The sequence below is a fragment of the Ursus americanus genome, chromosome 6 (assembly GCF_024610735.1).
Source record: "Ursus americanus isolate L20-20 chromosome 6, mUrsAme1.1.p, whole genome shotgun sequence".
Lineage (NCBI taxonomy): Eukaryota > Metazoa > Chordata > Mammalia > Carnivora > Ursidae > Ursus > Ursus americanus.
In genome coordinates this window covers 27,539,433-27,553,865 of record NC_142132.1, presented here as the reverse complement: position 1 = coordinate 27,553,865, position 14,433 = coordinate 27,539,433, and the positions used below count along the sequence as shown (strand labels likewise).

General features: G+C 48.0%; 1 protein-coding gene across 17 annotated transcripts in view; it reads right to left on the bottom strand.

The window, feature by feature from the left end:
- Window positions 1-14,433, bottom strand: part of SEC31B (SEC31 homolog B, COPII component) — a 108,170-nt gene that overhangs the window by 75,879 nt on the left and 17,858 nt on the right. For 8 of the 17 annotated variants that reach the window (XM_045802861.2, XM_045802868.2, XM_045802870.2 and 5 more), the window contains 15 exons: window positions 12,605-12,679; window positions 12,257-12,355; window positions 11,803-11,902; window positions 11,108-11,286; window positions 10,718-10,844; window positions 10,204-10,349; window positions 9,305-9,478; window positions 8,430-8,591; window positions 5,673-5,850; window positions 4,701-5,015; window positions 4,386-4,444; window positions 3,939-4,085; window positions 3,524-3,643; window positions 2,973-3,044; window positions 1,599-2,740 (listed from right to left, as the gene is read on the bottom strand). In XM_045802861.2, the coding sequence (XP_045658817.2) occupies window positions 2,561-2,740; window positions 2,973-3,044; window positions 3,524-3,643; window positions 3,939-4,085; window positions 4,386-4,444; window positions 4,701-5,015; window positions 5,673-5,850; window positions 8,430-8,591; window positions 9,305-9,478; window positions 10,204-10,349; window positions 10,718-10,844; window positions 11,108-11,286; window positions 11,803-11,902; window positions 12,257-12,355; window positions 12,605-12,679 (2,133 nt within the window). In that variant the 3' untranslated portion in view covers window positions 1,599-2,560. Of the gene's footprint in view, window positions 1-1,598; window positions 2,741-2,972; window positions 3,045-3,523; window positions 3,644-3,938; window positions 4,086-4,385; window positions 4,445-4,700; window positions 5,016-5,672; window positions 5,851-8,429; window positions 8,592-9,304; window positions 9,479-10,203; window positions 10,350-10,717; window positions 10,845-11,107; window positions 11,287-11,802; window positions 11,903-12,256; window positions 12,356-12,604; window positions 12,680-14,433 lie in introns of those variants that run through there. The other 9 variants (XR_015724746.1, XR_015724748.1, XR_015724744.1 and 6 more) reach the window with 5 other exon arrangements.

Sequence of the window (14,433 nt, the reverse complement as noted above, 5' to 3'; positions counted from 1 at the left end):
CTGGTCATTCAGCAAACACTGGAGTGCAAATACAGTGGTGAACAACACAGAAACCTCTCTGCATTCATGGAGTTTAGGTTCTCTCTTACAATCACCAGGGCTGTGTCCCCCTTTGCAAACAGGGACAACTGTGTAACAGCTGCTTGGGAAGACACCTTGGAGGTCAGCTAGTCAAACCTTTTGTTTTACAGATTAAAACTGATGCTGAAAAAGATGTCTGTCTTATTCAGCCAACTAGTAAGTTACTGGGGGGTACATACTGGAACCTGGTCCCTTCCCTCCTCTTGTGTACTGTTTAAGGCCCATCTGTCTCCACCAGAGAAGCAGAGGGAGATCCTGAGAAGTGACAAGGACACTGGGTGGGGGGAGGGAGGGTGCAAAACACTGTCTCCTTCCTGTCCCTGGCCTGTGAGCCTACACACAGGCAGGGCTTTCTTTTCTTGAAAAGAATCCCAGCCTCAACTGGCCTTAGCAGCAGGTTAGGGCAAAGACAGAGCCAGGGTCGTGCTCAGCCCTGGTGGTGCTGGCGGTGGTGGGAGGGGAGGGCAGGCCAGGGCACCCGCCTATTGTGGGTCTGGATTGGATGCTTCCACTCATTCATTTCCTTTTAATTAACCCACATTCCTGGAGGAGAAATATTTATGTTGGCTCCCATAGAGGCAATCCGCAGACTGGAAAGAAGGGGGAAGAAAGCCTGCCTTAGCAAAACAATATCTCTAAAGAGCTCAAGAAGAGAAAATAAGAGAACAAAATGCCATTAAAATAGCCTTCTACCCCCACTGGAGTCAATGAAAACTTCATTTCACATGCTAATCCCCCACTCCGCCCCTTCTCTTCTCACAACACCTTTCCCGAAAGTGTTTGGGAAAAGTCTTCGCAGTCAGTACACAGCTCCCTGCAGCTCAGACTTCTCCTTGTGTTAGTTCAGGGCCCCAAGTGGGGCTCTCGCTCCAGCAGCGGCTTTTTTCTCCCCCCCTTTAATTTAAACAAAGACTTCGGAGTTCATCAACCTCCCACTGAAATTCACAGCTGCTGAACAAACTAATCCCCTCTCCCTGCCTTTCTTCCCTTCAATGGGCTCTTGGCTTCAAAGACACTTTGGGAAAGGACTTTGCTGGGGCTCACACTGCTTCATCAATAGAAGTTAGTGCAAGTATTATCTGAAGAGCAAGTGGCTTTACAAACAAATACTGCCTAACAATCCCTTCCTCCCAAACACACACATCTAGCCCACAGACATGATGGGATCTACAACAGGATTAGAGATAGTACCCCCGGCTTCACACCCAGCCCCTTTGTGCAGCTGAGCTCAGCCCTGAAGTGGTGTGGGGAAAACCCTAGAGCTGAACGTCAGGCACGGATGGAGACACACACACACACACACACACACACACACACACACACACTAGAGTGGCCACAGATGCTACAAGGCTTTCTCCTTGTACCCTCCTTTCTTCAACTCTCTGGACTCCCCATGTGTCCTCAAGCCTCTCTCCTGCCTTACTGGGGTGCAGGGAGCAAGAACAAAGAGGCTAGGAAGAGAGGTATGGGCAAAATAGGACCCAGAGGAGACAATAATTGGGAGATGACTGAGGAAATCAAATGAAAGCAGCTTTATTGCCCATTAAGTACATCAGTGCTTCAAATGCAAAATTCAACCATGAAAAGTACAGCCAAAGAAGGCAGCCCTGAGACATGTGGGGGCTGAGGAGAAGGGCCTCCAACCCTTGAGGAGCAGTGCTAGAAAATTCTTTTGTTAATATGGCTCCTATTCCAGAACTGGGCTGATGATCACAGAATGAACGGTTGAGAGCCTTGGGCCAGGGCCAGGAGTCCGACAGGTCAAGTCAGGACCATTCCCCACAGGTAGTGGTCCCTCTGCTCCTGTTTCACAGCCGAGGCCAGCTCCCAGCAAAAAGCAGTGCATCCCCTCTACTTTCCGCCTAACCTAGCCCACCCTTATAATACTGGCAGAAGAGAAGGTCCTTGCAAAAAGGGCCAAAGTTCCTCCTCTTGGTTCTGCTCAACACCCACCCCTCATGTCCATGACCTGTTCAAAAGATGAACAACAGTCAACTCTAACCCAGCCTCCATGGCTCAAAGAAAAAAGGACCTGGAAATATGAAGTCAGAGGCAAGAAGGTAAGGTCAGGCTCATAACCCACAGAAGGGGAAAAACAAAAGCCCCGCAAGATGGGTACAGCAGAGGTAGACTTGGAGGTAATGATCCTGCTCACCCCCTCAGAAGCCACTTAGAATATCCCTGGGGGAGAAGACGCCCTGCTCCGGGTCCTGTCAAAGTACAGTATCAGGGAAAGTGAAGAGCCAGCTCTCTGCTCTGCCTCAGAGGCTAAGAGAGCCTTGGGCAGATTCTAGAAGGCCACGCATAAGGAAAGCAGGCACTCTGCTAGTTTAGAGGCAAGCCCACAGCATCATATACCTGGCAGCAAGGGAAGAGGGTGGGGAAAAACAAACAGAATCTATTCCGAAATTCCCCCTTTTCTGCAGGGAGGAGTTAAGTAACAGCAGAAGTAGCCTTCTGGCAAGACAGGCTACCTGGTTTACATGTGCAGCTTATGAGCAATGGTGAGGACAGCCTTCAGGACAAGCATGAAGCTGGAGACCTCGCTGAAGCTGCTGCAGCCCACCACCTGGGCATGCACCGCAAGGCCCTGCTCAAAGTTTCCTGCGTCCACACATCGGGCGACCTCATGGAGCCCAGCCAGGACATGAGGCGAGAGCTGTGGAGGGATGGATGCTTAGGTCAGGGAGCCCAACCCATCCCCCACCCTGGGAGCATGGAAGGGTAAGACAGGATTTAAGTTCTGAAGCCCAGGCCGGGCAAGATGTCTATGTATGTATTTTGTGGGGAACCCAGGTCAGTGAGTCCTATGGGAGAGGACACTGGGGTCCCTTTGGCCACAGGTGATGGTGGAGGGCGGGGGGCAGAGGAGCACCACTAAGTATACTCACTGTGCCCTGGCAGAGCTTATCATATAGACTTTCTAGACGTTGGGCTGCCTTATCCAGCTTCCGTTTTGTCTTCTGCAGGGAGGGAAATGGATTGTGACTCCAGGCCCTAAGACTAACACTACACAGGACTATAAAGAATCACAGTATGTCAGAGCTGGAACGACTTAATGCTACTGCTTTCATTTCACAGGAGAGGAAATGGAGGCCCAAAGAGGGTAAGTGACTTGCTTAAGCTGACACAGCCAGTACACGAATGGCAGGTCTCCTTACTCCTAGTTTGACCCTCCCTCCAGTGCCCCATGCTGCCTTTCCAAGAGTTAAGCCTCAATGCTGCTGGGCCCTGCTACCTAGGTGCTAGACTCAGACCACATGAGAACCGCCCACCCCCACCCCCCGCTTACCCCACATGGATATCAAGTAAGTACAAGTCACAGACAGGGGGCCCAGGGACCATGAGAAAAGAGTCACACAAGGAACTGACCTATAGCTCAGGAGTCCTGGGAACAAGCTAGTGGTGTGAGGAGGACATTGAGGGGAAGGCTCAGACTTACTAAGTCAGTGGCAGACAGGGAGCAGCGTCGTAGAAGCTTCTCAAAGCTGGTCTTCAGGGACTGATGCTCTGGGGGCAGCTCCTTCCTTTCCACCTTCTGAGGGGGCCACTGCTGATGTTGCTGAAGAAGGAGCAGGGAGACAGGATAGACTGGCAAGCTGTCCTTCTCATAGATTCCCTATGGACTAGTCCCCAGTGATTCAGTGTCACACTGCTCCCACTAGAGCAGAGTTGGGGAAAGGGGAACCACCTCTTCTCTGCAGTAAGAACATTTGCTACCTGTCTACACCAGTTCCCCAGTGCAGAATCGGCCTCCCCCTTGAAGAATGAGGCCCATCTACCATGCTCCCTGCTTTTCTATACCCAAGGAGAGTTGGAAAGTTTCCAAGAGGAGGGGAATGCACTGTTCCTCTCACCTGCAGGCTGAATTCTCCTGGAGCTCCTGGGGGAGCATGGCCCACACCAAGGACAGAAGGCTGTGAGGAAAGGACCCCTCGTGGCTCAGGGGTGAGGCTCATAACTGGAGCAGTAATCGGTGCTAAGGGCATAAATGTCTCTGGTAACTAGAGACAGAGAAAGAAAGGCATATGAGTCGAAGCTGAGAGACTTCCTAGCCCTGCTTTGAGAGAGCAACAGAAGTTCTGAGTGAGCAAGGGGACAGAGTAGCGAGTAGGGAACCAGGAGTTGGGGAGACTGATACACGCATGCAAAAAGGAAAGAGGAGATGGCTGAGGTGAGAATGAGTGGAAAAAGGGACAGGATAGTGTGTGTGCCTGATAAGGGGATGGGCTGAATTCTGGAAGAAACTAGAATGTGGGTCATTAGTGAATGTATGAGGGGCAGGTGGCAAGAGATGAACGGACCTTTTTCCTCTGGAGGTTTGCCCTGGGCACTAGGGCATTTTTCAAGGAATCTTGAGGTCCTGCATAGCACAAAGATAGAGGTATTTAGGGGCACAGTCAGGAACACTGGAAATTTTCAGTTTGAAGGCCAGTAAAATTATTTTAGTTGGCGTCAATCACACCTCCCTTTGCAGACCAGCCATACTCTCAGTTGCCATTCTCCAACCCAATGGCCCCAATTCACTGGCATGAGGAAAGATTCCTAAGGTGGTCGTGGAGAGGGGAAGAGAAGGAGGCAATGACCCAGAAGACAGAAGCCATGGAAAGAAGACTGACCTGGGTGAGCAGTCAAGAGGCCAGTAGTCGGGAGGGCACAAGAGCATGCAGCACCTGGCCCTCCTGGAGAGTGTGTCACAGAGAAATTGACAGGAGGGGCTAGGGACTGGAGGCTTGTAGGGCTGACACCTGGTAGTCTCACAGGAAGCGAAGGGAACAGTCGAGTAGTCTCAGCCAGGGAGGTAGAGGCAGGCTGTATGACGTCTGGGGGTACCATGGGTGGAGGTGCACCGGGAAGAGGCCATGTTTCAGGGAACCCCATGGGGTTAGGAACTTGGGCTTTTTGCCCTCTTAATAGTGGTGACTCAAATAAAGCTGAAAAGGAACAGAAACAGGTCATTTTCCACCAAACTTCAATTTGGGAGAGACTTGGAGCTATCAGCGAAAAATAAGGCAGCAATAAAACAAACAAACCTAATAATGATAATGAAAGAGTAATATATGTGTATGGAGATCTACCATTTACAAAGTACTTTTAACTATTCCTCATTTGAGGGGCGCCTGGGTAGCGCAGTCGTTAAGCGTCTGCCTTCGTTCGGCTCAGGGCGTGATCCCGGCATTCTGGGATCAAGTTCCAAATCGGGCTCCTCCGCTGGGAGCCTGCTTCTTCCTCTCCCATTCCCCCTGCTGTGTTCCCTCTCTCGCTGGCTGTCTCTCTGTCACATAAATAAATAAAATCTTAAAAAAAAAAAAATTCCTCATTTGACCCTAAAAACAATCCTGTGGGGTTGAAGTGACCAATATAATAGCTATTCTCACTTTTCAAAAGAAACAGTGGCAAATCTCTTGCCCTTAGACACAAAGCCAGTAAGTGATAGTACTGGGGATTCAGACTTCAAATTCTAAGCTCCTCTCACTACATAGTACACATAATGCTTCCCAAATCCATTCTGGCCATGCCAACTGTTTTCCTCTGTGCTCTGTCCAGACAAATCTCGACTCACTCACTCACTCACTCACTCACTCACTCACCAGGCCTTACACCAGACGCCAAGGGCAAAGGCTGGGCTGCCTGGAGCTCAGGTGCCCTGTAGTCCCTTATAGTCTGTGTTTGGGAGCTTTGATAAGGGCCAGGATGGGAAGGTATCAAGGGTGTCACTAGTGATGACTGAGGTGTGAAAATCCTTGGCCTTGGAGATGGAGCTGGAACCTGTGAAGAGAAAAAAGGGTCAGTACTTAGAAAGGAAAAGAAAGGTAAGTAATTGAAAAGAGAAGAACAATAAAGAATATGAAACAAAAAGCCAGCTCTTAAAATAAAAAATCAACAGAACTGATTAAGTCTCTGTAAAAAGTGACAAAGGGGTGGCACCTGGGTGGCTCAGTCCATTAAGCATCTGCCTTCGACTCCAGTCATGATCCTGGAGTCCTAGGATCCCTGTGTCAGGCTCCCTGCTCAACGGGGAGTCTGCTTCTCCTTTTCCCTCTGCCCTTCCCCCTGCTCATGCTCTCTCTCTCTCTTACTCTCTCTCTCAAATTAATAAAATCTTAAAAAAAGAAGAAGAAGAAGAACAAAGTGCAAGGAATTATTCTTCCTCATGTCAAGACTTACTGTATAGACGTAGTATTCAAGACAGAGTGGTACTGTCAGAGGGAAAGACACACAGATCAACAGAATAAAATGGAGATCTGAGAAATAAATCCATATAAATAGGCCCAGTTAATTTTTGACAAAGGAGCAAAATCAATTCAATGGAGGAGAGATAGGCTTTTCTTTTCTTTTCTTTTTTTGAAGATTTTATTTATTTATTTGACAGAGATAGAGACAGCCAGCGAGAGATGCAACACAAGCAGGGGGAGTGGGAGAGGAAGAAGCAGGCTCATAGCGGAGGAGCCTGATGTGGGGCTCGATCCCATAACGCCGGGATCACGCCCTGAGCCGAAGGCAGACGCTTAACCGCTGTGCCACCCAGGCGCCCCTTTTTTTTTTTTAATTTTATTTATTTATTTGTCAGAGAGAGAGAGTTTGTGCACACAAGCAGGGAGAGCAGCAGGCAGAGGGAGAAGCAGGCTCCCCGCTGAGCAAGGAGCTGGATGCGGGACTTGATTCCAGGACCCTGGGATCATAACCTGAACTGAAGGCAGACTCTTAACTGACTAAGCCACTCAGGCATCCTGAGACAGCCTTTTCAATAAATGATTATGGATATCCACTGGCAAAAAAAAAAAAAAAAGAAGAAGAAGCTTGACCTAAACTTCACACCATATGCAAAAATGAACTTAAAATAGAACACAGACTTAACTGTAAAACATAAAACTATAAAACTTTTAGAAAGAACATAGAAAAACTTTAGGGGACTGTGGACTGGCAAAGGCATAAAAGACATGATCCACAGAAAGAAAACTATAAATTGGACCTTAAATTAAAAATTTTTGCTTTGTGAAGGACCCTGTTTAAAAGATAAGAAGACAAATTCTTGCATAGTTATACACACACACACACGCACTGGTGCAATATGAATCTATGGATTGTACTAATATCAGTTTCTTGGTTTTGACATTGTACTATGGTTGTGTGGACACTGGCAGGACGTGGGGTGGGGATGTGATGCATGAGACTTCCCAGTACATTTCTTTGCAACTTCCTATGAATCTGTAATTATTTCAAAATAGAAAGGAGAGAAGAAGAGGCAGAGAGACAGAAAGAGCGGGGATACAAGAAGGAAGAGGAGGGAGGGGAAAGAAAGAGGAAAGAAGAAAGAAAATTAGGGTGAGAATTGAAGGTGGGACAGGATGAATCATCAGAGCTTCTGCCTGATACCTCTATTTACCATCACGCTGGATTTTGTTCCCCAGTCCCTCCAGCAGGATCCTGGTATCCTAAGTTAAAAGCACCCAAACCATCTGGGCACTGCGGCCAGGAACCTGGGGGTCAGTCCCCCCACTTCAAAGACTCCTCTAACCATCACCAATTTCTGTCAATTCTACCTATTTAGTATCTTAAATCTAACTTCATTCTCCAGCTCTAGGTCATTTCATGTCCTCATCATCTCTTGCTATTGCCTCTTAAATGCCTCTAGCCCTGCCCTTCCTAAACATATAGCTAGTCATTCCCCTGCTTAAGACCAGTCAATTTCAGGGTCAGATCTAAGGTCTTTAGCACAAAATTCCAGGTCCTTCCTGCTCTATCTCTTACCTGTTATTCCAGCTTCATCTAACTCCCCTACAACAAACACCTCTTTTGCAGCCCCATTAAAATATTAGTAGTTCCTCAAATGGGCTTTGCTTACTCTCCCTTCAATGCTTTCGTAATACTGTTCCCACTGCTTGAAATAGCCTTTACATACTCCTTCCATTGCCTAAATAACTTTTAATCTTCAACACTCAGATCAAACATGATATTCTAAAACATTTCCTAAACTTCTCCTGCTCCCCCAAAAACTAAGTTGCTTTTTTCTATGTGATCCCATGGTCCCTTATCATACCCCAATCATGGCATTTATGAATTTTACTGTACTTACTTTTTACATATCTATCTTTCCACTAGACTATGAACTAATTAAGGGCATGAATCATGGTTTGTCCATATTTCTGTTCTAAGAGCCTAGCAGTTGTCTGACAATCCGTTATTAGAAAAATAACTGAATCTATGCTCTACAAAGTTGGGAATTTTCATTTTTTGTTCACTAATATATTCCAAGTGCCTAGAACCATGCTTTGTATCTGATAGACATTTAGTAAGTATTTTTGAATGAATGAGCAAACGAATGAACAAACCAAACCAGGTCTTACCTGGTGAGAAGACCGGAATCCCAATCTGTAAGATGATGTTTCTTTAGAGTGGGGGGTAGGTCCCACAACGACCCGGGGAAAGGGGAAAGGAGGACACTGTTCGCCCAAGACACCAGAACCCTGGGCATGAAAAAGTCGATCTCTCAGCTGCTGAACTGGTGGCTACAAAAGTTATAAAAATGAAGAACTGTGTTAATGAAAATTAAAACAATTGAACAGCCTTTCTTATATGCCTGGCCCCATATAGCATTCAAACTTAAGTTGGCCCTCTACACTTCAGCCACCTTAGAGGACTCAAAGGTCCCTAATCCCTGCCAAGCATCCCTCCTTGCTGTTTCTTCTGCCTAGAATGGCCTACAACTGCTGGTAAGCTACTTCTCTTTTTTTTTTTTTAAGATTTTATTTACTTATTTGACAGAGAGAGACAGCCAGCAAGAGAGGGAACACAAGCAGGGTGAGTGGGAAAGGAAGAAGCAGGCTTCCAGGGGAGGAGCCTGATATGGGGCTTGATCCCAGGACTCTGAGATCACGCCCTGAGCCGAAGGCAGACGCTTAACGACTGAGCCACCCAGGCGCCCCAAGCTACTTCTCTTTGAAGGTCCAGCTCAACTGTTTTAACCACTGGGAAACCTTTCTTGACTGCTCTGGGCAAAACCAGCCCCTTTCCTAGAGACCCACAGTGCCTAGTATAAGCTTCTGTTATAACACTGTAAGTTACTGACATCTGATTCCCCCCAAGGGACTGTGAGCTTCCTGAGGGACTAGATCTCATTTATCCTAGAATTTCAGCATTTGCATAGTGCCTGGAACATGGAAGTGCTCAGCCAGTGTTAGATGACTGAAATGCTTTGCTCTCTCTACGTGGTCCCACTCACCTGAGTACAGACACTGGGTAGGTAGCTCATGGCAGTGGCCAGGCTGCCCTGGGCTGCCAGGAGGTTAGCATACTGGGTAACCCTGTAGGTTGTGGCAGGGCCTGAGCTCACCCCGTCAGAACCCTGCAGTAGCTCCAAGCTCTTATTAAGGACCATCACCTTCTCCATCAGGTCCTATAGGAACAGGGATAAGCGCAGTCAGGTCTCTTCAAAGCACATCCTGCTCTCTAAGACCAGGCGGTTCACCCAGGGACTTCCCACTATGGGCATGAGGGCACCTGGCCATGGCCAGATATAGGCAGCAGGTGATGATATGTAAGAGACGTGACAGTTAAAGAAGAGCCTCTTGGCCTCACCTCCCAAGCTGTTAGCATTTGCTTCAACTAGGTCCATCTGGGTCTTAGACTCTCATACATCTCTGCCTCTTTTTTTGCTTTCTTTACCCTTTACTCTGCTAGTACATCATCAACTTCAGGCTCTGTTATACTATTGTTTCATCTGTGACTTTGTCTTCCTATGAGTCTTCTCTGGTTACCTGTAGAGTGTCTGGTACAATTTAAATCCACAGAAATTTTCATAGCAGCTAATAGGAGGCCCAGGCTCACAATTATTCAAATAGAGAATAAACTTGTATAACCAAACCTAAAGTGGGAAAAAATTATGAAGGTTAATACCTAAGCAGCTGTTGCTCAGTCTCCCGACTGAGAAGGACAGAGGGAGGTGCTAGCTCATCCCTGGGAAAAGGTCCCAGACACTGAAGGCCCTTTTCTCCTCCTTAATATATTGATTCCAGCCTGGGTACCTGGAAGACTTGTCTCTGATGTCCCTGCACATCCCTATTAATAGCCTCTCCTAAGAGCCTGGTATGGAGTGACCAGTGCCCTGCAGAGAAGGAGTACCTGTAGAGCCAGAGGGGATGAAGCCCGGTGGCATTTTGCCCAACACTCCACCAGCTGCTCCACACTCCCTGAGCACACATAACAGAGTCTGGCTTCAGAGGTTAGTGCTCTGCCACCCTCCTGCTCCATGCGAGTACCCAGCATGTCTGCAGAGAGATGGAAAGTTCTTTAATGGCATAGCTTTCTTGTGCTTCTTCTCATTCTCCTGTTTGAAAATAGGTGGAGGACCATGAGCTGTGGGACAAGTAACCAGTGGCTTTGGACAATACTGAGGCCAATATTGCTCTACAGTGAAGGGCAGAGCTCTTGCATCAAGATGTAACGAGAAAAAGTAAAACAGGACAATACTTGATCCCTACTGTAGTCCTTGCCTCCGAGCTGAACCAATCCTGGGCCCTGACAACACAGCCTGGCCTCCCAGAGCTCAGGCTGCTCCTGTGCCTCCTCCCTCAGCATGTCTGTTAACTCCACGCTAGAGTCACACCACTCCACCCTGAAACCTAGGGCTACCTACCACAAAGCTCAGGGAATTTCTCTGGCCCGGAGTATGTCAGTAGCAAGGCCAGTGCCTCCTTCCAGTTCTGCAGGCTACAGGCACACACCATATCCTCCCAATTCTTCTGTACAACACAGGCTAGCAGCTATAATGGGCAGAGAGGGAAGGAGGTCATCAGCCATCCACCCACCACAGGCAGTCAGAGTCACACACAGGGACATGCTGAGGAAAGCTGCTGGTGAGCAGGCTTCCTATTAGACCACTGACTAGGGGTTGGGGGCGAGGTAGGGGTGGTTGGAGTGGGAAGAAAGAGAGCCTGGCAGATCTTCTAAATACCAAGGTGTAGGCATCCACCTGACAAAGTCCAAGTAATCCCCTCCCCTCCTCTCCTGCACAGTGGGCAGTTACCGAAGAGATTCTGGTTTTCTTCTTGGCCCAGTAGCACTCCTGTGTTTGTTTTAGCAGATCTGCGCCGCCAGCCTGGGCCAGGATGATGGCATCAGCAAAGCGCTCTTCCTTCAGACACAGCTCCACAGCAGGGCGCAGTTCTCCAAGCAGGAGAGCCTGGCTCAGGAGTCCATCAGTGTCTGCAGGCAGAGGCACCCCCTCCAGGTTCACCTGCTCTCAGACCCTCGCTTCCTGTCCCCTACAGGGCCCACAGTATACCGCTTCTACCTCTGTATCACTCAGCCTCCCTTGCCCAAAACAAAACTCCCAAGTTTCACTCCTCAACAACAAAACGTAGTGGGCTGTCCCAAGTGCCAGGTCCAGTGGTAACTCTCTAAGGACAGGGCTCAAGATGAGGGAGGGCCTCCTAACGGCAACATCAGAGGTATAGTGTGTGTTTGCTCAGCAAGAACAGGGTCACAGTCTTTTAAGTAAGAAAACAGTAGAAAAAAATATCTTGCTAGAAGGGCTTCCATAGGAAAGACGTATCCATGAAAATCCAGAGAGAGCTCTAATCAGTAACAGAACCACCCAGCATTTGTGATGGTGGGAGGGAGGCAGGAGGCAGGGGACAAGCAGAAAATGTTCTCAAGTCCAAGAACTCTAAGCCCACCTACTCCCACACACAGTGTTTCTCTCCCTCAGGATCAGAGTACCTTCTGTGATGGGGATCTCCCATGGAGCCATATTCTGAGGGACCAGCTCATCAAAGAAGGATGAGGAGGCAGAGGCTTCCTCTGTGATGTGTTTGGAGGTCTGTACAAGAAAGAACAGAGGTGGCAATTTTGGAAATGAACTGAAAACAGAGAGAGAGCTGGCTTAGTAGCTCTCTCTGGGAGCTCTACTATCTGGCCCTTAATGGGTAAAGCTGAAGAATAACCAGATAAGATTTGAGACAGGCTCTAGTCCATGGTTAAAATAGCTCCTCTCCCAGCCCAAAAGCTTATGCACTCTGTGTCTCACTGGGGTTCCAAGAAGTGAGGAGTTTGAAGACTTCCACAGAAGCCAAGCACTTTACGAGAGCAAAGAAAAGGGCCAGGAAGGGGCAGATGCCCTAAAGGCAGGTCTCCTGTGTTACCCCACGTCTGGCTGTCTGGGCTCCAACCACACCTGGCTGCAGAAGGCCTGCTGTCTGTTACTATGGAGATCATCTCCCTTGGACTGAGGGCTCTCACCCAGTCTCAAGTCACTCTTCAAACATGCGGCCATCTGTAAGGAGAGACCTATGAGTACCCTCTTCCCAGCACAAGGTCAAACACCTATTATGTTTTCTTCCCAGTTCCACTCCGTACCGACTGGACTCTCTAAGATCCTTGGACTATTTACCTGGGGAAAAGCCTACCTCCAAAAGGTAAAATGTCTGTATATGCATTAATGAGATCACTGAGTTGGTTTCCACCGACAGCATTCTCTTCTTCTCTGCCTCAAGTACAGGCTTCTGATGTGAAAGCAGCTTACCTTCTTCTGAAGCTCATCTTTACTGTATCCTAATAGTTTTAGAAATTTCATTCTGGAGTCTTCCTCTAAGGTCACCTAAGGAATCACAGAACACACAAGTCCCCGTTATATCAATGTGAATGACCCTCTCTTGCATAAGCCGAACATCTGTGTCAGTGTACCTTCTAATATAGTTCTTCATACTACCAGAAGTGCCCTACTGAGGCCAACACCATCTGTCCTCTTTTTTTCCCTGATTTGATCCTGCTGGGCTGGAGGCATGGTGTTAACAAAACCCTCTCCCGCTTCTACATGAGAACTGGACCTTCTGTTGACTTACTAGATCTGTTAGCCTGGTTACCTGGTGGAGTCAAATGTCAGCTATGTTTCCAGACAACATTGCTTGTGATGGATAAATTGCATCTGCACTGGAACTATACAAACTTAAATAGCATCTGTGGACACCATGCTCCAGGCTTCCCTGATTGCAAGGACTCTTGTAACTGAACAGATCTCTTGTACGGACTCTAGAAACATTTTTGAAGTGGGTACAAGAAACACTGGCTCTTGTGGGCACGAGGCTTCTAAGCCGGGGCCACCTACACACCTGCCTTGTGTGCATCTCGTCACCTTGCACCTGATCTGTCATTCAGGGAGGTGAAGAGGAGAACTCTGAACTGCTGCATAGGCTGCTGCAAGAACCCCCACAGAAGAGCACCACCTGCTGCTGCCCTGCCAACAAGCTGTGGTTTCCGTCCCGCATCCTTCTGAGGAGACTGATGCCAAGTGAACCTAGAGTCTTGTGAGTCTAAATATCTAGTTGAAAACATAGTTTGTTGTGGAAGCTGCGTACATACAATAAACAAAGGCAGCTTACCCACTCAGTGTCTCAGATACTGGGGACCAACACTTCCTGAAGCCCTACCCCCATCTGGGTTAGGTGGCTGGGCCCTTCATTTGCCCTACACAGAACCATGACTTCTGACTACTGTTTTTCTCACAGTGTCTCAGGGCTCCCTCCTTCTCCCATACTCATCCTTTGGAAATGTTCAGCCACATTCAGCTTCAGGACCATCACGACGGACAGCTCTTGGGTAGCTTTTTCAACCAGACTCCCCTCTGTCCTTAGGTACTGCTGCCTCCTTTGTTCAGAAGAATAAAGGCTCAACTCCTGATGGCTCCCTCTATTCTCTTTCCCATTCCACCATTCCTGCAGCAGTTGCCTGTATTCTGCTTACAACAAAAGCATCATTTCTTATTCCTTTCTTCCCATACCTTTTTCTAGCTTCCCTCTACAGCTGATGATCTTTCTCAATCCTGTCTCCTTCCCAAATTCCTCGTGTCTACCATCACAAAGTTCTACTATGTCTGAAGCATAGACCCCAAGCCGTTCTCAGATCCCCTGGGACAGACTCTGTCCTTTCTGCATTATACACTATGATCCCAAAACTTTGAATAATCCTCTCACCGCCCGTCCGGTTGGTTCTCTTTCTCCCTTTAGTTCTCTCCTCCCATCTGCTCAATTCCTCTGACAAGTGGAGCAGTCCTCCTGATGTCACGCACTGGAACCTGAACCATCCCTCCAGAGTAAATTGGGACTTAAGCCCTGAGTCCCACCACAATAACTTGCCTTGGGTTACCTGACATAAACTCAAAGCCTTCTCATGATGATGCCGCCTTCCAGACAATCCTCTTTCCTTCCTTCCTTTCCCTTCTCTCTTCCCATCACATTATCTGCCCTTTGGCATGGCATAAAATCCTTCACCTTAGCCTTGGTAAAGTATCTAGGACATCAGCAATAGAAGTAAAAAAGGCAAATGTCACTTGTACCCCTCAGCTTCCTTAGCTGC